The 25,213-nt window shown below is 62.2% G+C and overlaps 2 protein-coding genes across 2 annotated transcripts in view; one reads left to right on the forward strand and one right to left on the reverse strand.

Annotated features, from left to right (window-relative positions):
* LOC127384579 (dedicator of cytokinesis protein 2-like) overlaps positions 1–25,213 on the forward strand; it is a 57,896-nt gene that overhangs the window by 19,803 nt on the left and 12,880 nt on the right. Inside the window, exons 24-28 of the mRNA XM_051619213.1 lie at positions 2,124–2,194; positions 2,737–2,843; positions 4,425–4,552; positions 4,975–5,046; positions 6,278–6,373. Coding sequence (XP_051475173.1) covers positions 2,124–2,194; positions 2,737–2,843; positions 4,425–4,552; positions 4,975–5,046; positions 6,278–6,373 — 474 coding nt within the window. The remainder of the gene's footprint in view (positions 1–2,123; positions 2,195–2,736; positions 2,844–4,424; positions 4,553–4,974; positions 5,047–6,277; positions 6,374–25,213) is intronic.
* LOC127384578 (basic salivary proline-rich protein 2-like) lies at positions 8,835–16,036 on the reverse strand. Its single transcript, XM_051619212.1, has 3 exons — positions 14,449–16,036; positions 11,529–11,603; positions 8,835–9,234 (listed from the first exon to the last, which is right to left on the reverse strand). The coding sequence occupies exons 1-3, from the start codon at positions 15,921–15,923 to the stop codon at positions 9,042–9,044; spliced, it is 1,743 nt and encodes a 580-aa protein (XP_051475172.1). The 5' UTR covers positions 15,924–16,036; the 3' UTR covers positions 8,835–9,041.

A 25,213-nucleotide genomic window follows, 5' to 3' on the forward strand; every position in this document is an offset into this window, starting at 1 on the left:
ATGGGGTCCAGCTGTGCTGAGTGTCCAGCTGGGGTGTGGGGACATGCATGAGCTTTGTCCCAAGGCGGCTGTTCCCCAGCAGGGCGGGTGGCTGGGTGCAGGAGGCACCCAGGGCACAGCCAGCCACGGCTGCCCCGGCTCAGCAGGAGCTTTTTCAGCCCCATCACTGCTGCGGGTCCTGTGGTGCTCTCGAGGCTCAGCATCACTAAAAAGCAGCCTGGAAATGGGTATTTCTCACACACTGGGGCCCTGGGGGTACCCCTGATGTGGTAAGGGTGAAGGTTTAGCACTGGACCTGGTAGACTTACATTAATGGTTGGACTCAGTGATTTGAAAGGTCTTTGCCAACCAAAACAATTCTGTGTCTATGATTCTGTACCTGCCAGGAGCCAGGGCTCCTACTGCAGCCACTCCCTGCTGCTTCCCTCTGGAGGAGAGGGAAGGGCTGCACCCCCAGCTGCTTCCCTGCGGAGCCCCTGGCTTTCCCTGCACCCCAAAGCTGGGTTGTGAGGTGGGGTTGGGGTGTGGGGTTAAGTGAACCCCTGGGGCTTGTGCTGGCTGCCGAGGTGCTGAGCTGTGGAGCCTCATGCTGCCAGCGCCGCCCCCAGCCCCAGGGCCCCCCCCCCCATGCCTGGAGATCCCCAGCACCAGCCTGTGGCAGTTACCACAACAGCCAGAGGCAGCTGCTGGAATAAATCCTTTCTGAGATGTGGATACCGGTGTATAGGAAGTCTTGTAACGCTGGAAAAGTCCTTGAGGAATGGGAAAATTCCTCTATGAGCTCATTTTTCAGAAGGTGAACCCCATGACCTTGGTGACTGTGGAGCAGATGGGCTGACCACTGGCCCCAGCTCGGAGGCCACCAGTTCAGAGGGAGAGGGTGGCAGCGTAATTAGTGTTAATCAGTCCAGCTTTACTAAGCATGGAGTTTAATGAAAAGAAATAAAATTTGGCTGTTATTTTTTTGAAGTTACAAATGTGACTGGCCAAGATAACTGACATTAATAGGCGAGACTAACAACTGTGTGACTTGATACAGCATTCTGATTTAAAATTAGCATTGTGTAACTTTATTAAAATAACTGCGTTTAATGTCCTTAATACATATCTTCTCGGTTCTAAAAAAAGTAATTACAGATGGAGAACAGTCCTGCTGGGATGGGCAATTCCCCTGGGTCCCGGGGGAACGGGCTCTGGGTTCAGACGTCTCTATGTGTTTGCTGATTTGCCAAACGTGCCCGTGGCGGGTGCGGGGGTGCACGGGGGGCAGCGGCAGGGCTGGAGAACAGGGAAGCGTCTGCTCGGAGCGCTGGCTGTGCCAGCAGGGAGAGGCAGGCAGGGAACGGGGCTGGGTAATGGGGAAGCCTCTGCTCGGTGCCCCGGCCGTGCTGGCAGAGGGGATGGGGCAGGGAACGGGGCTGCAGAGCAGGAGCTGGGAGCGGAGCCGGGAGCTGCCAGCAGTGTCATTGCAAGGAACTAAGTCAGTCCCTGGATTTACGTGCACAAAGGCGTTAAAAGGCCACATCTGGAGGGGCACACGATGTGGCTGTTGGTGGAGGATGTGCCCGGTCTTGCTGCTCCTGTTTGCAGCAGGGATCTAAGTACCAGGGCAGGGTTTCCAAGAGCTGCAGGAATGACTCCCGGGCGGTGTGTTGGAGGGGAGTTCAGGCTGTGTCAGTCTCTGGAAGAGCGCGGGGGGAGCTCGGGCACGGGCAGCGCCCGGTGCCGCGGGCAGGCGGGGCTGGCCCAGGGCTGGGGCTCGCAGGGACCGCGGCCCGGGGCGGCAGGACGAGATGGAGTTTTTAGCTGCGTTTGGAGATCTTCACAGAGACATCCCGGCTCCGGCCGAGGGTGCCCCCTGCCCACCACCTGCCCCGCACAGGGCCGGGGCCGAGCAGAGGTTTGGGTCCCACTCCGGGGTGAACCCCTCCAGGGACTCGCCAGCCTGTGCGCGGCTTCTCCGTGCTCGCTGTGCCCCGCTGGTGTGTCCAAGCGAACTTGTCCGGGCACCCCGGGTGAACTGGCACTAGGCATGGGTCTGTCACATGTCCGTCCGTCTGTCCGTCCTGCCCGCGGGCACCTGGCGAGGCAGGGCTGGTCCTGCAGCTCCTGTCTCTTTGCAGGGAGCAGCCCTGAAGTACGTCCCCTCCATCCTCCAGGACGTCTTTGGGATCTTCGACTCTGCTGCACTGGGGTAGGGTCCCCACCACCCCTGCCACCCCCAGCTCCGCTCTGTGTTGTGCTGCCACCTCTGTCCCTGCTGCCACCCTGCTGTGACCCCTGGTCCCGCAGCTGCCGGTGGGGTGGGGCTGCTGCCACTGAGCGAGGGCGGGTGGTGGGGTCTGGGCTTCCTGAGGTGGCTCCACGTGCCCTTCCCAGCGCAGAACCAGGGGGAGGTTTGCTCGATTTTAGCAGTGCCTGCTGCTTCAAGCAGGGGCTGGGCCTGGAAACCCCCATTCCCAGTGGGTCCCTTTGGGAGCTCAGGTGGGGTTTCTACGCTGGGTCTGTGTGGGGCAGGGGCAGCCCTGGGGCCTTAAGCAGCGGGACCATCCTGCCCAGCTCTGCCCTGCACCCCCTTCCTGACCAAAACGTGGGGGTGTTTGGTACCCAGCCTCTGCTACTGCTTTTGTCTTGTTCTGAAGGGAAGGGGCTGCCAGGGTGGGGGGCTGCAGACCCAGTGAGGTTCTTGCAGGCTCTGTGTTTAACACTCCTTGCATCCCCTGGCTGGGCTGGCAGGGCCCTGCTGCGGGACTTCATTGGGAACCTGCCGCCCCAGCGCCTGCTGAAGCAGAAGCTGCAGTCCCTGAGTGACATTGTCAACAGCAAGGTCTTCCAGTCCTATGGTGAGGATGGGCTGGGGCCCCAGCAGCTGAGCTGAGGCAACATGCTCTCAGTGTGACCATGGTTTGGGAGCAGTGGTTGGGGAGGGGGTGTTGGGGCTGGAAGGACACAGAGTTGTGTTCCTCAGATCTGCCCTGCTGGTCTAATGATAGTAAAAAGAGTAGACTTGGTAAATTCTGCCGTGCAAGGCAGGAGCAGCTGGAGGCACACTAAGGACAGACTCAGGATTTGTACTAATCTCGGCAAGCTTGAGGAAAAGTTTTGAGAGATATAGACCATAAAAACAATCAGGCGAGAGCAATTACTGAGGGAGCAGATGAAGGAGCCCAGGGTGGTGGCAGAGCTGCAGGAGGGGTTTGGGGCTGGGGGCGCAGAGGGTCTCAGCAATGGGCAGAGCACCCCTGGGACGTGCCATCTCCCTGCTCAGCATCAGTGGAGCCTCTTCTGGGCTCACCACAAGTTGCAATTTTGGGTGGCACAAGAAACTTGTGTCTAAACTGGATAAAGTCCAAAGCAAGCAGTGAGACAAGTAGAGCACAGAAGTCATGGCGAGGAAAAAACAGCTGAGGAGTTTGAGCCAGGAAAGGGCGCGGAGGTGACATAATGAGCTTCCAAATATCCACATGACATCTTCAAAGAGAAGAGGAGTGGGCTGCCCAGGGGAGCTGGACGAGGGGTCCTGGCTGCAGCCACAGCAGCAGGCTCAGGGGGGCAGCTCTGGGCAGCGGAGCCACGGGGGTCTCTGCCTGGGGAGACTCTGAGAGATGGCAACATGGCCATGTCTGAGTCAGCCATCGAGTGTGGGTGGCAGGTCACCTCCTGCCAACTGCTCCAGCTCTCCTCTGAGCCACCACGATCCTGTGGGTGCTCCCTGAATCCCTTCCCACAACCTACCCTGGGTCCTTCCCCACATCTCTCTCCTTGCTGCCTGGGAGGTGGCACAACCCAGCTCCTCTGCACCCCATGTGGGCAGATGGTGCCACCAGCAAGAAAACAACAGGAAAATGTTTCCCACCCCCCACACCCCCTGATTTCCTTCCCCCTGATTGTCCCTCCTTTGGTGGCACCACTGCAGTGACAAGCAGCTGCCTGGAGCCCTCAGTGCAGCGAGGTGTCACAGACCCCAGCCCTGGGCACAGGGACAGAGTAATGTGTGTTGGGAAGAGCATGGGTTTCCATGTGCCCAGCACTGGAGCTCCAGTTCCTCAGGCTGGTGTTTGGGTCAGAATGTCCCCACTTGTTCAGGGAATCCCTCAGCACTGGGGTGGAGAAGGGAGCAGAGGCTGGTGGAGCTGAAGGGAGGGAGGTCCAGGGGATGCCCTTCTCCTGCAGTTCAGTTGGAAAGAAGCAGCTGTGTAATGGGACACAAGGAAGACTCTTTTGGGACCTTCCCACCAGAATTTAGTGTTTTTCCAGAGCTCCTGCTCCATCCAAGGGGCAGTAGGCAGTAGGCTGGGTTTCAGCCCAGCCCGGGCATTATGCTGGTCCTGCCCATCCTGTTGGTCCCTTTCCTGCCCGGTTCTCTCTGGTGCCAGAGCGATGCCGGTGCCCGCCAGCCCTCTGCTCCCTGTCCATCCCAACAGAGTGCCGGGAGCTGCTGCTGCAGACGGTGGTGCCCATCCTGCAGGAGCTGATCCAGAAGGGGGAGGAAGAGGATGCCTGCATTGAGCTGCTCAGCAACATCCTGGAGGTGCTGTACAAGGCCCAGAAGGTAAATCCTGTCTTCTCCACTGCCTCTACTTCCCACTCCAGTAATTGCCTCAGGAATGACCTGACAATCTGTTTGAGCAGGGCTAAACACAAATTAACTGGACACAATATGGTTGGGACTGGCCGTGGTCCATCTGGAGTCATGCCCACCATCCCAGTGCCCAAGCTGGGGGTACAAACATTTTGATTTCCACCTCAGCTGGTCTCTGGCGAGTCCCCATGAGTGCAGTGGAGGCCTCCAAACCAAGAGAAGGCATGGACCCTGGGGCCAGGGGAGTGTCTGACTGGCTGTGCTCTGCTGTCCCTGCTCCTCAGGCCTGGGGGAAGGCAGGTGCCAGGCAGTGTCCTGGGCTGGTCTCCTGTGGGATGGGGCTGTCCCTGCCAGGGCATCAGCCCCACTTCCCGGGATGCTGTCTGTTGCAGCGAGCAGAGGAGCTGCGAGCGAAGCAGCGTGCAGGTGTGGGACAGCACAAGAACCGTGGGGACATGGAGCTGGTGAGTGCTGCTCCAGGGGTCTTCAGCACTGGGCAGAGGGTGGGAAGGCACCAGGATCTCCTGCACACCTGGGAAGGGCTTATCTGCACCTCACTGTGGCGAGAAACCCTGTACGGTCACTTGCCCCGGCCCCCACCACCTTGGTACTTCTTTGTCCATGGCATGTCTATACTTGGGTGCTGTCTCCCTTTCCCCATGTTACTGGAGTGCTGCCATCTGTCCCCTGCCTTTCTGCTGCTGTCCATGTCCCTGGGACACCACTGAGCCCATCACTGGGCCACCATTACTCCCCACAAAGCCCATGGTTGTCCAGGGAAGTTGTGGCTGCCCCATCCCTGGAAGCATTCAAGTGTTCAGGTTGGATGGGGCTTGGAGCAACCTGGTCTGGTGGGAGATGTCCCTGCCCATGTCAGGGGGTTGGACTAGATGAGCTTTAAGGTCCCTTCCCACCCAAACCATCCCAGGATTCTGTGCTCTGGATCTAGCTCTGGCTCTGCAGGATGTTTCCTCCATTTCTGTCCTCTCTAGGCTGGTCTGTGCCTTGGGGTGTCTTTGTGGGACCCCTTGGGAAGTGCAGATGTCACATCCACAGAACAGTGACTGGTGCTCTGGAAGCTGTGTTAGATCTGTGCCACCACGTCCTGGGTGGGTGAGGTGGCTGTGCCAGTGTGGCTTTGCAATCCCAATGGCACTGGGAAGCCCTGGCAAAGGAGAGGAAAGCTTAGAAATTGTGGATGAAATTTGGCCTTACATTTGAAACCTAAAATAGCCTCGAAGAGAAGACAAGCAGGACACTTCTGGATGAGGATCCCTCTCTTGTTCTAGCCCTGTGTCAGCACCTTTGCCTGCAGCACTGACTGCTCTGGGAAACAGCCTGGGCTAGAGCAGACACAGCCATCCCCACCTGTCCACAGCTGTCCACAGCTGTCCACAGCTGTCCCCACCCATTCCCATCCATCCCCAGCTGTCTCAGCTGTCCCAGCCATCCCACCACTGCAAACACTTTGCAGCCTCCTTGCCTGCTATTTTTGGTGAATCACAGTCATTGTGGCAGTGCCACAGGGCCAGTGGCATGTGGCCCGGGAGGTGGCGTGTCCCCAGCCCAGCTGGCTCTGCGCCTCGGGGCCATCCCGGTGGCTGCGGTGATGGTGCTGTCACCGGTGCCCTGTCCCGGTGCCGGGCAGGCAGTGCCGGGCGCTCCGGCACGGCTGTGACACCTCTTGCCTTGCAGGCACAGGTGAAGCAGCACGTCCAGCTGGTCTTGGAGCGGCTCCTGCACACCGTCAACCGGAGGGTGATCGTGCTGGACCGGGAGCACGCCCTGCGGGTGAGTTCCGCCACCGCGGCTGCCTCTGCCCCGTTCCGCCCCAGGGGTGGGGGCCGCGCCGCGTCCCTTGGGAGACCCGGGAGGTGCGAAAGTCGCTGGTGGTGGGGTCTGGGCCGGGGTGACCGGCGCGCTTACGGGCTGGCACCGAGGGCCGGGGCTGCAGGGGGGGACCCAGCAGGGAAGGGGAGCCGTCCCCGGAGCGGGGCTGGAGCAGGCTCGGTGCTCGGGGTGCAGGAACCCCCTTCTGGGGGCACATGAGGGGTTTGGGCTGCGTCCTCCATGAAAGCAGCCGCTGGACCCGGTGAACATCCACATGCCACGAGCGGGTGGGAGGAGTGCGCGGGGGCAGCGGCTCTGGAGGGAGGGGGCGGCGGGGCAGGCGCTGCCCCCGAGCTCCGAGCTCCGAGCCCCGCGCAGAGCAGCTGCCCGGCCGCGAGGACGGAATCGCGGGAGCAGCGCTGCGGGACGGCGGGCTCGGCCGGGCGGCGGGGCCGGGCGAGGAGGGGGCCCATGACATTCCCGGAGCCGAACCGTGCCGAACCGTTCCAAGCCGTGTCATTCCGAGCCGTGCCGTGCCGTTCGAACCGTTTTTTGCCGTTCCGCGCCGTGCCGAGCCGAGCCGTGCCGTGCCGCACTGTGTGCCGTGCCGGGGGAGGTTTGGGATGTGGAGAGGCAGCTCAGCCCTTTGGTTGAGCCTTGTCGGGCTAAGGCAGCAGTTTGCCATCCTGCTCTTTCTTCTTGTCAATGGAGACCTCACTGGCAATAAAGCCAGCGGACAGGACAGGAGATTTATCCCTGGCACAATCCCCAGTACAGACTGGATCTTGGGAACAATTCCTTCCTGGAAAGGGTTGTCAGGCCCTGGCCCAGGCTGCCCAGGGCAGGGGGGGAGTCCCCATCCCTGGAGGGGTTTCAAAGCCATTTAGATGTTGTGCTGAGGGACATAGGGCGGGGTGGCCTTGGCAGGGCTGGGGGAACAGTTGGACTCGATAGTCTCAAAGGTCTTTTCCAACCAGAACCATTCTATGATTCGATGACTCAGTGACCCTGTGCTCTCTGGTGGACGAGGCTGCCCTGGTCTGGGAGCATCCCAGGTACTGGGATTGCTCCTGCTGAGGTGCTGCTCCCTGCCTGGTGACTCCTTCTTATATCCCAAGGGACTGGGAAGGTGCAGGGGCCCCCCCTTCAGCCCCCAGCTCAGTCTGCCCTCCCCTGCCCACTCAGCTGGCACAGCCCCAGCACATCCACCCCATAGTGACATTTCCTGACAGTGGCTCTGCTGTCCTGGGGTGGCTTTACTGGCTGTGGCAATGGCAGGTGCAGTCCCCAATGTGCTGCTGGCTGTGCCAGGGGGCTGTGCTGGGGGCTGTGCCGGGGGCTGTGCCAGGGGGCTGTGCTGGGTTGTCCCAGCACAGTCCCAGTGCCAGGTGTGCATGGTGCTGTGTTGTTGTCATCTCGCTTTTAGCCTTCATTCCTGGGCTATGTGAGTCCGTGCCAGGCGATGGGGAGCAGAAAGAGCCATGGGCCCTGCTGGGCTGTGGCAGCAGCTCAGAGGGACACTGGGGGCTGGAGTGCAGCCCCCACATGGTGCAGGAGAAGGGGAGCGATCCTTCGGCTGCACTTTGACAACCAGCACCTGCTCCCCTGGAGCAAGCTGGCTTTGGGATATGGTGGGGTGGGCACCAGCACTTGGGGGTCCTTGTCCCACCACTCCACGGTGGCAGAGGAGGGTCATAGCACACACTGGCACTGGGTGACTGTGGGGAGCAGCCCCTGCACCGTGCCCAGTGAAAGCCCATTGCCCGCTGCTGCCGGCAACTCTGACGTGGGACCCTCATCTGAATTGCTCCTCGTGGGCAGCCTTGCAGAGGCTGGAATATTTGAGTTGCTAATTTCTTTCTCCCTGGAATTAGGCAGTGTATCCTGCAGCCCAGAAGGCCCTGCCAGACACCGCAGCCCCCAGCAGCCCCACTCCTGCAGCACCCCAGGTACAGACAGGCTATGCGGGGCTCAGCTCCCTGGCCTCGCACAGAGGAGAGTGCTGGAAGGAGAGCCATGTCCTCTGGGACCCCCACCCAGCCCCCCTTCTCACCTGGGAGGTTACAGGAACACATCTCTCTCCCATCCAGGGTCTGACTGAGACTATTTTCTACCATCTCTGACCAGAAGAAATCCTTGGTGTTCCTGGTTAACCAGCAGCCAGGGGAATGGGTGACCAGCTCAGGCTGTGGGGTGCAGGGATGGGCACTGGTCTCAGGCTGGGAGCACCAGGGCTACCAGCACCTCCTGGGGAGCCCCAAGGCAGAGGAGGGTCTGACCCTGCCCTCACTGAGGGGTTGTGGGTGCCTGGGGCTCAGCAAGCCCTGCAGCCCCTGTGGGGGAACAGCCACTGGCCCCTCCTCCTCCTCACCCAGAACAGAAGTGCACAGGTGGGAGAGGATGTAACAAAAATAGCGTCTCCATAGAATTTATTGAATTCTCATTAAATACAGCCACTGTTCCCCTCTCCGTACGTACACGGGGGGCTTTGACAGATTAAACCGAACGGTTAAAAATATAAAAGCTGGTGCTACCCAAACCCTACCATCAGAGGGAGGGAGAGGAGGAAGGAGACGTGGTCAGTGCTGGGATGGTGACCCCGTGCTCCTGGCCTGCTGGGCACTGCTGGTCACAGGAACCAGAAGCATTTGCGCCGGGATTTCTTTGTGTCCAGCTTCCCAGGCAGCTTTGTCACCGGCGACAGCTCCTGCCGGGGTGGCAGGGCAGCCTCTGCCATGGGGGAGCTCGGGGCTGTGTCACCCTCGATGTGGCTCAGCACCCGCTGGAAGCGACCCTCCTGCTGCCGGAAATCGTGCTCCACGCTGCGGGCGAGGGGACAAAGGGGACAGTGTTACAGAGCATCTCACACTGTGGCCCCCCCACCTGCCACAGTACCCACTGCCACCCCTGTGCCCTGCCATAAGAACCCCTCCCAGGGAGCTCAGCCCCCCGTGTATCCCTAGGGCATGTCCCCAGGGACCTGGGCCCTGCTGTGCTCCCCAGGCTGCTGCATAGGGTGGCACAGTGGCAGGGGACCAGCCTGGCATTGGTGGCCATTGTCCTGTGTCTGGAGGGGACAGCCAAGCCTGGGGAAGGGCAGGGCTGGGGCAGGAGCCTGTGTGTGACTGTGAGAGCGATTCTCTGGCAGCTTTCTCCAGGGCTCCCGGTATTTCCTGGTGGGCAGAATTCCTGGGGTCACCCTTTGCCTCTGTGAGGGGACATCCAGCTGGGATGCCCTTCAGGCAGTGCCTGCCCACCCCCTCGCCTGAAGGGGCTGTAGTGGGGGGTGGGGGCTGGACCCATCCCAAAGAGCCGTCCTGCCCCGGGCAGCACATGCTGCAGCAGGGCACCTGGCACCACATGGCTAAACCTTCTGGGACCTCTCCTTCCAGACACACGAATAAACACTCACTGACCTCCTGGCAGGGGGTATTTTGGGATGGGTCAGCAATGGGGTGGCTTTCTGGGGGTGCTGCTCTGTCCCCCCAGGGCTGCAGGGTCCCTCCCAGACCAGCCTTTACCAGTGACCCACCTGGGGCTGGGAGACTGGCTGGGGACCAGTGCTGGGGCAGGGGAGTGAGCCCAGGGTCTGTGGGACCCGGTTCACTGAGTAGCCTGGAGAGGGGCTGCATGTCCCTGGGGCCAGAGCCCCTTGTCCTGCCACCAGCACTGTGCCTGGATCTGATGGGCTGAGTGCAGCTGCAGCATCAGGAGGGGGCTGCACTGCTGCCCGTCATTCCACGGGGGATGCAGGGAATTTGGGCTCCCTGGGGCTGGGTAGCTGAGGGGGGCTGTGTCCCCCACGACAGCTGGCAGGATTCCTGCCCCACCAGAGGCCTGCAGCACGGGGCAGCCATGTGCTGTGCTGCCTCCTGGCATGGAAAGTGCTCTGCTCTCCTCACACCAGCTACATCCCATCGGATCAGTGAGGTGCTGCCATGTGTGCCTGGGACCACGCACGTGGCACACACGGGGATCACCCTGTGAGACCCATGCAGCATGCTAACACCTCCTGTCACCTCACCCTGTGAGGACACTGCTTGTTCCCAGCTATTTCTAGCAAAAGGAGTGAGCTGTGGCAGCCCCTCAGCAGCACGGGGACCCTGACTCCCCAGCCCTGAAGCAGAGGAAGGGTTTGGGGTGCACAGCTGGAGCATCCCAGGAGGGAGACGGGCAGGTCTGCTCTCTGCTGCAGGCGATCCTTAAAGGCCAGCACCCTGGCTCCCTGCACCCCAGCTCCTGGCACCCCACACATGCAGCACTGTCCCTGCTCCCCGTGTCCCACCAGTCTCTTCTCATCACGAGGATGGCAGTGAAGCCCAGAGGGAGACCCCAGCAGGAGCCTGACACTTACAGGGAGCCACCTCCCCCAGATGTCACATCTCTCCCCTCCGCAGAGCCGCCTGCAGACACGCTCGTCAGAGCCAATTAGCACTGAAGTCCCCCACGAGCTCCGGCGGAGGAGTTCGTGGTGTAAATCAGCGGCAAACAGGGGAGAAGGCCGCGGAGGAAAGCGCTTCCACACCCCGACCCAAAGCTGATGCCAGGGAAGCAGAGCCGAGGCCCTGTGGTCCTGGACCCCAGAGAGGGGCAGGCACGCCCTGCGCGACCGGCAGCCCCCCCGCAGCATCTGAGCGACGCTGGCACCGGGACAACGAGCTGCAGCCTGGGCTCGGAGTGAGCCAGGCAGCCCCGCCCCCAGCCACTAACAAGGCTTTCCCGATATTATTGCTTTTACAGACCGTAACTGCTCAGCCATGGAACTGGAGCAGCCCCCTCCCCACAGCAGCCAGCCGGCTGTCCTTCCCGACAGTCACCCCACCTGTCCCTGGGAGCCACAGCTGCTCTCCGCAGAGGCAAAGGGACCTGAGTCAGGCCAAATGACACCAGGACCCTGCTCTGGCCTTGGGACACACGGCAGGAGCCGGCAGCAGAGCAGCGAGGTGCCTGCACCCGCTGCCCCGGCAGCGCTCCGGGGAAGAGCTGGCCCCGCTGTGCCAGAACCTCTGCACGGCGGAGCCCCGGCTGAGGGATCCTGGCAGGGGAGGGGTCGCCCAGCAAAGAGTCTGCGGAGCAGAAGAGCAGGGGCCCTGCCGGGAACCCGGCTGGCTCTTACCTGTAGATGATGCAGGCGCAGTCCCGGCAGGTCCCGCAGTTGGCGATGTCCTGCCCCGTCCGGTACGAGTGTCGCCTGCCACAGAGCACAGGTGCAGTGAGCCTGGGGACCGGCCCCTCTGCACGGCCTCTCCCGCCGCCCCCAGCCCCTCCCCTGCATCTCCAGTTCATGCTCCAGCAGCTAGGAGATGGAACCCAGCTCCTCTCCTCCCTGGGATCCAGCTCTTCTTTTCCCTGGGATCCCAGCTCCTGGATCCCAGCTCCCCTCCCCCCTGGGATCCCAGCTCCTCTCCTCCATGGAGATGCTGCTTGATGCCAGGCCAAGTGTGGTTGGTGCCTCTCAGGTCAGCACATTTCTCAGGAGGTTGCAAACAGATGGGCACAGCAGAAGCCCTGAATCTTCCACACCTCCTTCCAGCTCTGTCCCGGAGTGGCACCTGATGCCCACAACCAACCCAGGCCACCATCCATCTCCCCATACATGGTGCCACAGCAGGACCCTGGGCAGTGCAAGGTCTGTGTGGGGGCACGTGTGGCACAGCAGTGCCCTGGCAGATGGAGACACTTCAGGTTAGTTACCAGCCTACGCCAAGCTCAGAGTTTGTATCTTTTTGACACTTTGGCACCAGAGAAGCCTCAGCCTCCACAGAAGGGGCATGGGACTCACATGAAGCCGATGAGCCCGAGCTGAGCCCCAAGGCAGTCCTGCTCCCTGACCTCCACACAGGGGGCCTGTGCCCCCGGTGTTTCTGCTGCTGATGTTGGACACCAACCCTAGTGCATCCCAGGCTCCCTGGGTGCTTGCTGGGGTGCTGTCCCCAGTGTCCCTGCTGGTGGCACATCCCAGCTCCCACTGCCCTGCATGTGCAGGGTGTCCACTGGCTGCAGTGTCCTGCTGTCCCAGAGGCCAGGCAGCCGTGGGGTGACAGGGACCACCAGTGGCCCTCTGGCACAGCCACAGTGCCAGCTCGGTGCTCCCATGAGCTCGGCAGCCTGCACGTGCTGCCACCACCACCTCCCTGGGGAAATGGTCCCCTGATGTCTCCCCTTGCTCAGCAGCCTCCAGATTCTCTGGACAGAGCTCGGGTGCTTTTGGCTTTGCAGCCCTGCTGAGCCCCTGGGGTGCTGGCTCTGCCAGGGCTGTGCCCGCAGACCCTGGCGCCCCAACACTGCTGGTGGGTGCTCCCTGGTGCTGCCCCAGGTCTGGAGCTGTAGGAAAAGGTCTCAATTAAGTACTCTGGGTGACCCTTGTGGACTGTCCCCATGCCCCCATTGCCCCTCTCAGCCAGGGCAGGTTGCGGCCCTGGGGGACAGCTAAGCCCCCCCGTCCCACATAGCAGTCACAGTTTCCTCTTTAAATCTGCCTCTTAATGCTTGACCTTGATCATGATTGTTCTCAGCCCTCGAAAAGTAGGTCTTTTAATGCACCAAATTATATATTACAATTGGGATTATACTCAGCACATAAATTAGACCATGATTCCATATAGATATATATGGTATGTATAGATGTGTGTGTGTGGGGGTATCTAATGCTATATAAATTGCACCTCTCTACCAGGATGGGAGCTAATCCTGAGATGGGTGTTGGATGTGGGATGGTGCTGGTGGTAGATGCCTGGACCCTGCGATGTCACATTATAGGGTGAGAAGTGCTGGGGCTGGTGGCACCGCTCTAGTGGCTCTGCTTGGTGGCACTGCACACCTGCAGGACACTGGCCCATGGCAAATGAGGCCACGCTGTTCCGCAGCATCAGGACACCAGGATGTTTTTTTGTATGTGATTTCCCATTCCTTATGTCTCTGGGCATTTGTTTGCTCATTTAACTGCACCAGTGTACAGAGCCGAGATCTTAATTAAGCTGCCCGCGGTGAAGCTAAATCAGCTTCCCGAGCAGACAAACCTAATTCCGGCGGCAGGAGCAAACCTGCTCTCCCAACAGGCACTGCAGCCACAGGGCTTGGCATTACCACAGCGTCACCACAGCACAGCCAGGGGTTTATGGACGCCTCAAAAAGCAGGAGCCAGGCAGGGGTCACTCCCTGACCTCTGTCCCTCAAGCAGCTGCAGGGACCCTAGGGGCAGTAGACCCTTGTGTGACCCTGACAGGCGGGAGGCAGGGGGCTGTGCTGGGGCTGTGGGGCAAGGGGCATGGGGTTGGGGCTGAGCAGTGCTGGGGCAGCCATGGCACACACAAAGCAGAGCAGGGATGTGCCCCTGTGCAGCTGGGACAAACAGTTGTCCTGAGCATAGGAAGGGGCCTGTGCCAGCCCATGTCCCAGCACTGCCTAAGCTCCGGGTGGGAACAGACACACATGGGCTGTGCCCACAGCCAGGCAGCCTGTGCCAGGGGAGCACGGTGCTGCACACCCCACCTAAGCACCTGCTGGGGACTGCAGCTTCTGCTGTTGCCTCTGTGGGATCCACACCCCCTTTGGCACCCCTGGCTGGAAGGAGGTACTTAGCAGTCATTTGCTTTGGATAAAACAATTAACCACATGCACAGGCAGCAGGGCCAGGACCACCAGGAGCTGCCCATCTGGCAGATCCAGACCTCATTCTGTGTGCCACCCTGCCACCCCAACACTGCCTGCCACATCAGATGTACCAATATTGCCACTGAGCTCAGTGTCCTGGGCAGGAGAGAGGTATGTGGGCATGCCTGTGGGCACAGACCAGCCAGCCATTGGGGCACCAGCTAACAGGGTTAACTTGGCTAACACCAAGGCTGGAATTGAGAGCAGGGTGAGACAGGGAGACTTCTCCCTGGGTGATCCACCCTGGTTCGTCAAGGTGCTCAGAGGAAAACACACTGGGGAGGTGGCAGCACCAAATCTCTGGCAGGACACCCCTGTCCTCCATCTACAACCCCCCGGCACATCAGCCCCCCCCCATTTCCCCTCCATCCCGGCCTGCTCACCCATCCCGCTGGGCCTCCTTCTTCTCCAGGTCCTGGATGACGTCCAGCAGCACCCGGATGGTTTGTTGGCTGGTCTCCAGCACCCCTTCCAGGGACTGCAGCTGGGACTGCAGGTCCCCCCGCTGCCCGGGCCCCCTGTGGCCCTCTCCCTGAGATGTCCGGGCATCCTCGTCCCCTGCTGGTGGTCCTAATGGCCCCTTGGCCACCACCACCAGCTGCAGAAGGTCCTGGACGTGGCGCAGTGTCTCCGACTGCTCGACGGTGAGGCAGGGCTGCCCGTGCTGGGGGATCTCCTGTGCCTGCCCGGCTGGCTGCGTCCCCACGCCGGGGCCCTGTGGGGCCGGGGGCTGCAGCATTTTGGGTCCCTCTGGTCCTGCCTGGCCATGCCCCGGCTGGGTGGTGGGTAGCCGGCTGCAGATGGCACGGGGGTCCAGGTGGCCGAGCGCAGCTGGTGTCTTCTCTGGCGCAGCGGCAGAGCCGTGCCAGCCCGGCGCTGGTGGGATGGGGGCTGGCGAGGTGCAGCAGGGCCCCCCCCAGGCCGTGCGGCAGAGCTGGTGCTGGGGTGGTGGGGGGTCCCGCGGGGGGTTGCCCTGAGCTGGCTGGCGGAGGCCGTGGCTGTCGGTGTGCGGGGGGTGCGGCGAGGGCTGGGCCGGCGGGCGCCCGTGGGGCAGGATCCGCTCCGAGCCGCTCCGGCCGAGCCCCCGCGGCTGGGATGGCGGCCGGGGCTGCCCGCAGGGCACGGAGGCCGGGCGCGGGGGGGTCCCACGGCTGCCCCCGCGGTTCCCACGGAGCCGGGCGCAGGCGAGGGGCAGCGGGCAGGGCTCGGGAGTGCAGTGCACAGCGGGGCACCCGGCCGTGCCCGGATAAGGGGGACAGGGATCCCTGGGCGGTGGCGGCGGCACATGGCACACCGCGGCGTGCTGGGCGAGGGCTGCGGGACGCTCGTGTGCGGGGAGGCTGCCGGGCACCCGCGGGGGCAGCGCCGGGCTGGAGCCGGGGGGCACGGCCACCCCCGGGCACCGGGTGCTCCCTGCAGCGGCGGGCAGCACCGCATCCCCGGCCACATCGCACACGCTCTTGCTGCGGGTCTGGGCGGCCGAGAAGGGCTTCTGGAGGCTGGGGGAGGTCTGGATGGCGGTGCTCATGCACGCCTTCCTGGGCATGGGCAGCGTCAGCGAGCCCGGCTGGGCCTGGGGCCAGCTCCGCCGCGAGGCACAGAGAGCCACCGGCTCAGGGGCGTCCCTGGGGGGCGGCGAGGCACGAGGGGTGTTGGGGCCGGGGGCGGCCGCGGGCCCCGCGCCGCCCTCCACCAGGTCCTTGAAGCGGACCTGCTGCGTGCGGTTGCGCCGGCGCTTGAGGCGGCTCTCGATGTCGGGCGAGTCGCGGTTGAGCAGCACTGAGCGCACCGTCATGGCTTTCTCCTGGCTGCCCTCGCCGGCGGGGGCCGGGCCGGGAAGGGGCTCCCGGCTGACCATGGCTCAGGGTCCGGTGGGGCGTGGGGGGCCAAGCACGGGGGGCCGGAGCCCTGGGCTGCGCCCGTCCCCGGAGCTGCCCGGGGAAGCGGGTGGCCTCATCCCGTGCCGCCGCAGAGAGGTGACTCTGGGCGAGAGGTGGGTGGGGGTCCGCCGGGCATGCTGCCCCCCGCCAGGTCCTACAGCCCCCTGCCCGCTGCCGTGCCTCCCCGCTGCTGCCGGCTGCCCATGGTCCCACCGCCGGCCGCCCTGGCTCAGTGCCGCCCACCGCAGGGTGCCCGGGGTGCCGGGTGCTGGCCGTCCCTGCTCATGGCTCCTGGGGTCCTGGACCTGTGGGAACAGAGAGAGGTGGGTCAGCCCTGGCCCCACAGCCCCCCGAGGACGGCGGCGTCCCCCACGCTGCCCCAGCCTCTGCGTGCCCCCTTCCCAGCCCCGTCATCACCAAACGCAAAGAGACAAGCTTTGATCTCTGGCGCTGCCTCTTCAGCACAAAGGGAGGAGGAAAAAAAGAAACCCCTTTAGCATAAACACGTTACAAGTTCACAGCTCAAATCAAGCAGAAGCAGTTGTTAAAAATAGCTCTGCCTCACTGGGGCCAAGGCCTCGTGCTCGGGAGGGCAGGTATGGGGGGGCTGCTGTGCCAGGGCAAGGGGCAGAGCTGGGCTGGGCATGGGGGCTCCTGCCTGGGATGTGGGGCATCACTGGACAAAGAGCACCAGCTCTTCGTGGGGCTGAACGAGGTGTGGGGCAACCAAGCCATTTTGGGCATGGCCAGAGTGGGCATAGGACCCATCTTACATGGACCATGGCCACACAGGGCACAAGGGATCTGTCATGCGTGGGGCACAGACAGGCTGGGCACAGGGTCCCATCCTGCCCAAGGCACCCACCCGAGCTGCGACAGGGCTGGCTGGGGTGCAGGCAGGGGATGACAAGCTCCATGGGCAGGGGCAAGACTGGCCTGAGGACATTGAGCCGCTCTGGACATGTGAGAACCAGCTGAGAGGGAGAACAAGTGTTGTGGTTGCGATGGCAGCTGGGATGAGATGGGCGGGAGGTCCCAGCAAGAGCTGTTTCTCCAGCCCTCATCCCCGGCTCTGCTGCAGGGCTGCAGCTCCGGGTGGCTGCAATGGGGCATCTCCCTGGGCCATCGTGTTTCCCCAGGCAGCCCACAGCTCTCCCTGCTCACCCTCACTGTCTGCAGCTCTCTCCTGCCCGGCCTCATGCGCAGGCATGGGGCACAGCTCCTGCTTACAGGGCCACTGCCAGGACCTGGCCAGGACCAAGGTAACAGCTTGTGCCTGGGAATACATCCCTGACACCACCAGGGCTTTCCAAGCGGCATGGGGACAGGACCCAGGGGTGGCCTTGCTCCTAAGCAGGGGCTCTTGCATAAGAGGTATCAAACCCAGCTTGTCCTCTGTCCCTGCTGTCCTTATTGCACAGCTATGCAGGTCTCCCTCTCCCCACACAGCCCAGACAAACCTCCCTCCTCAGCCTTGTCCCGGCCATACCCCCACCAGCACCGAGACCCCGTGCCTGCCTCGCTCTGCCTCTGCCCACGCTGGTCACGGGCTGTGGCCCCGGCCCGTCGCAGGCACACGATGCCGTGGGGCACAGGGCGCACACCAGGAGCCCTCCCGGGACCCCCCCCCGCGATGCCAAATTGGCGAACGGCTCATTTCGGGAAGCAGCACCAGGGACAGGGTGGGAGAAACGCGGACGCCAGCCCCGGCGCTGCTTCGCCTGGCGGTTCCCTCGCCTTTTTGAGGTCCCTGCGGCGCAGGCGAGGAGCGGAGCGGGCTTCCCGTGGCACTGAGTCACCCCCTCGCACCGTGTCATGTCCCACCTCCCACAGGATGGTCCCCTTCCGCACCACAGCCCACCGCCCCCCCGGTGCCCCCACACCGTCTTTGGCACACCGTGACAACAGCCTTGCTTGCTCCGCAGCCTCGTGTCCTCGCTGCGGATGGACACACGGCCGCGGCCGCCCCCCCGCCCTCCTGCCTTCCTCCCACTGTAAAGAAGTGGCTGACTCAGCCGCGCAGCCCGGAGCCGCCCGGAGCCGGGAAGGAGCAAACTTCCCGAGCGCTGAGCGTGCCGGTGCCCGGTGCCTCCCCAGCACGGGCCCAGTGCAGCCCCCCCCCGGCGCTCGTCGGGATGCTGCTCCACGCGTCGCCCAGCCACCCGGCGCTTCCCTTCCCTTGGAGCCGTGCCCAGACACCGGGAGATGTTTGTGAGGCAGGAGGCGGCAGAGGGATAGGGCACCTCGTTAGTATGGGCAGCAACAGGCAGAGGAGGGAGCTGGCACATCCTGCCCCGCGCCCACGGTCACGGCAGCCGGGGGCGAGCCCGGGAGGAGCAGCCCCACCCGTGTCTGTCAGAGGGTGCCTGGTCCTGGCCATGAGGTGCCGGCACCGGCACAGGACAGGGCAGAGCCCACTGCGACAGCGAGGGGCTGTGGGGTAAACCTGTGCCCAAGGCCCTGCTCCAGCCACAGCAGCTCCGTGCCGTGTGGTCACTTCTCCCTGCCCACACTGCAGTGACAGCCGCTGCCCAGAGCTCGGTGTCCCCTGCCCAGGTCCCACTCGGTATCCCTAGCTGTGCCTGTGCCAAGGCAAGCAAAGTGCTGAGCAGCGTGGGGGCTCAGCTGGCACATCTCCACGCTGGAGTGGGGTCCTGAGCACTGCTGGGGACCACACAGCTGCTGAGCCCTCAGCCCCTGTCCCTGGGTCCACACACTCATCCACATCCCACCCCTGCACACGCACCACGGCTCCAGCAGGCTGCCCCCCCAACCTTCCTGTGCCCCACCAGCTCCTCCTGGGCACAGGGAGTGGCATGAGTAGGAACACCACCTGTGAATGCTGCCCCGTCCCAGCACAAGGCACACGTGAGTCTGGCCAGCCTCACAGTGCTGGGGGCAGTGCTGAGAGATGAGGAGCCCTCAGGGGTCCTGAACCTGCAGCAGCCCCTGCCAGACCCACTGTGGGCCCAAGGCTGTGGTAGCTCCTCTGCTGGGAGACAGTGGGGTCAGGAGAGAGGCAGACAGGATGGGACGTTTCCTAACTACCGTGTGGTGGCTGATGCTTGTCCTCAGGTGCCTTATGCTGGTGGCTCTCAGGAGATCACTGCCCGTAAGGGATCCCTGGGGCACGGCAGTGGAGGGAGCCTGGGTGTGTGGGATGGGGCAGTGGCAGAGCCCAGGCGTGGTGGGGGCTGGGAGGACGTGGGGGGGGCTGGCACCGGCCACCAACCCAAGTCTGGCCAGGAGCAGTGGCAGGAGAACAGGCTGGGAGCTTGACTGATGACAGCTGAAGGATGGCAGCATGTACCAGCCACGCCAGTCAGCACAGGACCACGGAGAACACGGTTCAGCAACCAATTTGCTGTCTGTTTTGATGAGCTTCCAAGTTGGGTCGATGAAGGTAAAAGCCTCGGTGGAGCAGACTTGGATTTCTGTGAGGCATTTGACATTTTGACGAAGAAAGCAGAGTAACACCAAAGCAACGTGGCACACATTAAACGGATTAAAAACTGACTAACCAGCATGTCTCAAGACATAATCATCCAGTGATCATCGCCAATTAGCCACGGTCCTGCGGAGGGGCCCCGCGTGGGCACTGCCTGTCACTGACCTCAGAGACAAAACTCAGCACCGAGAAAACGTGTGGGTTATACGAAGGCTGAGAGAAGGGCAAGGAAGGAAGAAGACAAACACAGAGACATGCGAGGAGCACGGAGCAGAGGCTGTGCAGGAGCGTCCCTGCTGCAGAGGAGCCCCAGGGTCCTCTCTGGCCAAGCAACAAAAAATTGGGGGTCAGGGAAGAGACTTCTTATTGAGGCCAGCCAGCGCTGGAGCAACTTGGAAGGGATTTGCATGGTGGTGGATCCTGTGTCTTGGCAATTTGTTAAGGTCTGAGTGTTTTTCTCCTCCAGTTCATACAGGAATTATGAGCGCATGAGTAAGGTGAGACAGCAGGTCACATCAGATGATGTACAGCTAAAACCAGACACTGCTGGAATGCAACAGACAACAGGAGAGTTTCAGCCATGGGTTCTCTGGCTCAGTGGGATACTAAGCACCATTGGGAATAATGTCTCCTCTGCTGAATGAGCCCAGGAACCACTTCCCATGACCCAGACACCACTGAACTTCAGGTGCTGACTCCCATCCACTCCTCTGTGTGTCCTCACTCCCCACAAACATCAAATACTTCTCAGGATGATGAGGACTGGTTGGCAGAGCTGGGGCTATCAATCATGCATCAGCGTAGCTGCCATCCCCAGCCTGGAGTCCTTTGAATCCACAAATCCTCAGCACCACTTTGGATGCTGGGATCCAAAACCTGGTCCTGCACCACCAGCCTGGGCTGGGCTGGTGCCTGTCAGCTCCTTCCTGCAGCCTGTAAAGGGCTTCTTAGTCTCCTCTCAGAGACCCAACGGCCCATGACTGGTTCATCCTTCTTTGCCCAGTACTGACAGATGATGAATTTTGTGAGAGAGGCACTAAATCTTCCAGGTTTTTATCTCGAGACTTTTCTCTCCTGGGTTGCAGAGTTGACATCAGAGGAACAGAGCCCTGCTTCACACTGTCCTGTCCAGAAACATACCTATGTCCACCAAAAGCCCTGCAGAGTGGAGGGAAAGCCTCCAGCTCCTGCCTCCTCCTCCTGTGCAGGGACAGCAAGACCTGGCTCAGCTCTTCCTCCTGACTCAAGGACTTCGGTGTCCTGTGGGAGACACCAGCCTAGGACTGATAAGCCTGGGAGACCCCAGCTAGGGCCATTGAACAGCAGGACTGCAGGCACCGACAGAGGGTCCAGCTGCCCTCCGCAGTCATCAACAATCCTGCCCATCCCTGGCCAGTTTTGGCCCTTTCTCCACCCATCCTCCTCCTCGCCCTCCTGGCACTGTCTGTGGCAGAGGGAAAACCAGAGCAGACACATAAATCTTCTCCTCAAGACGCAGGAAACCAGGAGATTAGATTTATGAGAAAGGAAGTCATATTCTTCTGGAACTGCAGAAGAGAACAGCTAATTACCCAGCTCCACTCACTGGGTACAACAGCTTCTCCCGGGACAAAGCCTTTACTTTTCCTGATCCACTGGAAAGAGGTGCTGAGAGGGGTGGCACCAGAGGATGAAGCATTTGGTCTCAGCTGACAGCCAGGCAGGAGCCAGGTTCACAACACATCACTCGGCAGAAGAGCTTAATCCTGCTTTGGCTCCAAGAGCACTTGACACGTTTGTAGTTGGATCAGAGCATCCGTGGGACCTGAGGATGGAGGAGTAAGAGCCTCTCTCCAGGCAGCTAGCAAACCCAAAATCCGCTTCCTCATTCAGGAAGCTCCACCACGAAGCCAGCTCAAGCCCTACCCTCACAGCTCTCTTGGAGGCTCTTCCAGAGCCCAGCTGGCTTGGAGGCTCACAGACCTGATTTCCTGCAGGCTCTTAAATATGGCCACTTTATATCTGACTGTGCTTGAGCCAATATCATGTTTCCGCTTGAGCAGCTCTTCTCCCTCTCAGCATCCAGCCTCCCTGCGTTCACAGAGAAGACACAGGTCCCTTCTCCAGTCACACTCGGCCCTGCCCACCAGGGCTAGTGTCCCCTGAGCCAGCTCCCCGCCCTCCCATGGTGAGAGAATCATAGAATCGTTCTGGTTGGAAAAGACCTTTCAGATCATCAAGTCCAACCAGCAACTGAACTCCACTGAGCCTGGTGCTAACCCATGCCCCATGGTCCTGGCAGCCTCCCTCCACACCCACAGCGCTGGGATTCCTCCCTCCCGGAGCCTTCAAGGCAAAGTCTTACCCTCTGCTCCAGCAGTGGAGCAGGCAGGGCTGCAGCCCTGAGCCGGGCTGTGCCTCGTGCTCTGCAGCCAGCCCCACGTGGGGCCCCGGGGCAGTGGGGGCACACGGGGCCTCCCCCATGGAGCCAGGGCCTGGGGCAAGCGGCAGCTCGCGCCAGCCAAGGGAGCTGCACTCATCTCTATTTAGGTCACTGGCTGAAGTGCTCTGGAGGAAAATTAGTCACTCTCCCAGCCACTGGGCCCGGGAGAAGGCTCTTGTTGCCTGGTTGGAGAAGGGAGCCCCCCAACACCTGCCTTCTGCAGTGCCAGCACCCCTGGGCACCCTGCGGGCACCTCTCCAAGCTGCCTGCACTCCCAGCTGCCCTCCTCATGGCTACTGCCCCATGGATGGGATCCCACCAGTTAGGGAAGCAGCATCCTCCTCCCAGCACGCAGCCCTGTGCATTGCTCCTCTCCCTTTCAACTGCAGATGAGCTGGTGCTGTCAGATGGAGACTTTACGTGGTCAGGAGGCACAGTGAAGTACAAAGCCTTCCCACAAAGCCTGCAGAAGCCTGCAGAAACCAAATTATTCCTCTGTCTCCCATGGATGCTAATACGGCTGTCATGACAGTTGTGTCTCTGTTCTACCCATTTGCTTTCCCACCCCTCTTTGCCAGGCAGAGGAGCACGGATATCACCAGTTTAAATGACATGAAGGGCTAGGATGACCTACCCAGGGGAGCATGGGCAGCCCACGGCAGACATCCTGTATGGAGCAGGATGAGATCCCGGGTAGTTTGTTTCACATCCCCAGGCTTCCCTCCTCCATAGAGGAGCAGGCAAGTGTCCCTGGCGCAGGCTGCAGCACCTTCTGTGGTGGTACAGAGAGGCCACTGCAGGGGGAGGAAAACACCTGGCTTGGCTGCATCCTTCCCACTGAACGTGGCATGGGCAATAGCATGTTCCTCCAAGTCCTGGAGACACTGTGTGGTGCTACATGGATGTGGGAAAACACCTGACATGGAGATCCAGCCAGGAGAGCAGAAGAGCCCAGGCAGTGCCCAGCATGGAAGCACCACAGGCTCTGCCAGTGGCTCCAGCACGGGCTGTTCCCACAGTGATAACAGGACAAGGGAAGTAGGACACAGCCCAGAGACTTTCGGGCACAGGAGATGCAGCTCATCACAAGACTTCCTGCAGCTCCAGGCTTCCCTGGGGAGGGACATCTCACCTCTTGGAGAAGAGTGCCCAGGCACCCATTGGGAGCCAAACTGTGCCGGAGAGCAGAGCAGCCAGCCAGGCTGGGGAGCCCTGACAGACGGGGACTCCGTGTGCTCCTCCACATGCCAGGAATCTTGTTAGAAAGCCACAAGCTGTCCACAAAGCACATTTCTGGAAAAGGCTGGAAAGGCTCTGCTGCACAGCACAGAGGCAGCACCGCCCGGGTTGACCCTGTGAGACTCCGGGCAGCAGCTCGGCCCTGGGCAGGGGCAGTGCCCCCCCAGCGGCTCCCTCACCCCCGGGCAGCCCCCTCCCCAGGGCGCTCGCCCAGCCGCGCTCCTGGCAGCCGGCACAGGAGCCTCTGCAGCCGCAGCCTCCCAGCACAGAGAGGGAGAATGTCTTTTCAGAATACAAATTCCTGCCTCTAAGTGCATTTCCAATCCAGCAGCCACCCCCACCTCCCCCCCCCCTTTATCTTGAGGTGCTTTAGACAACGCTGGCTACCAGGGGAATTTCGGAATTAGCAAGTGTCTTTCCTTGCCGTGTGCCTCGGTTTCCCCACCCACCAAACAGCCGGGATGATCTGGACCAACAAGCAAGAGCAACCCTGTCCAAAAGCACCAGTCAGGTCTGGAATGGTATTGTTACTACGGATGGGAATAGAGCCACTAATTATTTGTGGCTCCTGGATGCTACCATACAAATAAACAATTATAATAATTATAATTCATAAAGAAGACAACCTCAGCCTAAAGGAGCTTCTGCGTTTAAATGCCCTCCACATCTCTGAGCACGCTGGACAGACTGCACGCTTCCCACAGAAGCCAGAAGACATGCCAGGAAAGGACAGCAGGTGCCAGCCAAAGCCCAGCTCTGCCCGGGGGTCTCTTCCCGGCCCCTCTCCTCGAGCAGCACCAGCAGGCAGGGAGCACAGCAGGCAGTCCCCAGCGTCCCCTGCCACTGCCGCTGTCCCAAAGGGCTCACTCCCATGTCCTCAGGGAGGTGCCGAGTATGGAGACAGCCGGGAGCTGCGAGCAGCCCGGGAGCACCGTGTGCCAAGAGCCACAGGCAGCCAGTGGCTGTCCCCGTGCGGGGACACGCTGGCAGAGCCCAGGTCCCGGCGGTTACTCATCTGTGTCCACCTGCTCGCAACTGGAAAACGGCTCCATGGAGATCTCCAGGCTCCCCCCGCACCTCTGCGAGGAGCTGTGGCTCTAACTGCGTTTTGTCTGTGCTCCCCCGGGGAGGAGAGGGACTGGAGCAGCCCCAAAAGCTTTGCCTCCCGATTTCAGCGGGAGCAGCCGAGGCTGCGCCCAGCCCCGCTCCCGCCTCGGCGGCTGCCGAAACCGCCCCGGCAGACACAAAGGCCTGAAGGCAGAGCACGGCACTGGGAGTTGCTGGGAGCAACGTGGGCTGCATCCCTCCAGCGCCAGCAGCCGTGCCCTCAGCCGGCGTCACCGCGGCGTGCGGTACCCAAAGTGACATCCCTGGGATCACGCGTGTGCGTGTGTCAGACAAACGCAGCCCTGGCTGATGGACGCGTCTCCTGAGGAGGGGGAGCAGCGCAGCAGGCAGCCGGGCTGAGCGAGGCCGCCGGTTCCCGGCGTCCAGCTCCCTGCCCGTGTCTCCCACTCGGAGCTGCTCGGCAGGCGGAGGTGCCACGGGCCGGGGCGGCACAGCAGGGCAGGGCAGGGGGGGTGCAGCACAGGGGGCCCCAGCCCTCGAGGGGCTTTGACCCCTCTAACACAGCAGCTCTCGGCACAGCATGGCCTCCAGCACGGTCGCGTTCCCCAGAGACCCCCACCAAGGCAGCCAGTGGCTTGCTGGGCGCGGGGTGCCACCAGCCACCTCGGCGCAGGGTGCCCAGTGTAGGGTGCCGGGCACAGGGTGCCCGGTGTGGGGTGTCACCGGCCACCTGGGTGCCACCGGCCCCCAGAACGCGGGTGCCCCGTGCCCCCCTCGCTTCCCCGGGCAGCTCCTGCCCGGCGGCGGGGCAGAAGAGGAGAGGACCCGGGGGGGGCTGCGACCCCCGGCAGTGCTGGGGGGGCCGGGCACCGCACACCGGCGGCGGGGAGGAACGGGCACCCTACAGAGCACTCCCGATCCCCCCGCTCCAGCCCAGCCCCGCCCGCCTCCCTGCCCCAGCCCCGCCGGCCACCACGCATCCCACCGATGCTCGTACCGCCCCGGCACCCCCGGGATCCCCGCACCGCAGCGGGGTCACGGTTTCGGGGCTCCACGCACCGCTCCAGCTCCCCTCCCTGGTCCCTGCGCCG

This window comes from Apus apus, chromosome 4 (genome assembly GCF_020740795.1).
Source record: "Apus apus isolate bApuApu2 chromosome 4, bApuApu2.pri.cur, whole genome shotgun sequence".
Taxonomy (NCBI): Eukaryota; Metazoa; Chordata; class Aves; order Apodiformes; family Apodidae; genus Apus; species Apus apus.

Bases quoted from the DNA above. Each gene is read 5' to 3' on its own strand.
- LOC127384578 (XM_051619212.1), bottom strand. From the start codon at position 15,923: ATGGTCAGCCGGGAGCCCCTTCCCGGCCCGGCCCCCGCCGGCGAGGGC. The intron at 11,604-14,448 runs GTGAGCAGGCCG...GCTCTGTGGCAG, and splicing joins AAGGAGGCCCAGCGGGATGG to GCGACACTCGTACCGGACGG. The intron at 9,235-11,528 runs GTAAGAGCCAGC...CCTCGCCCGCAG, and splicing joins TGCGCCTGCATCATCTACAG to CGTGGAGCACGATTTCCGGC.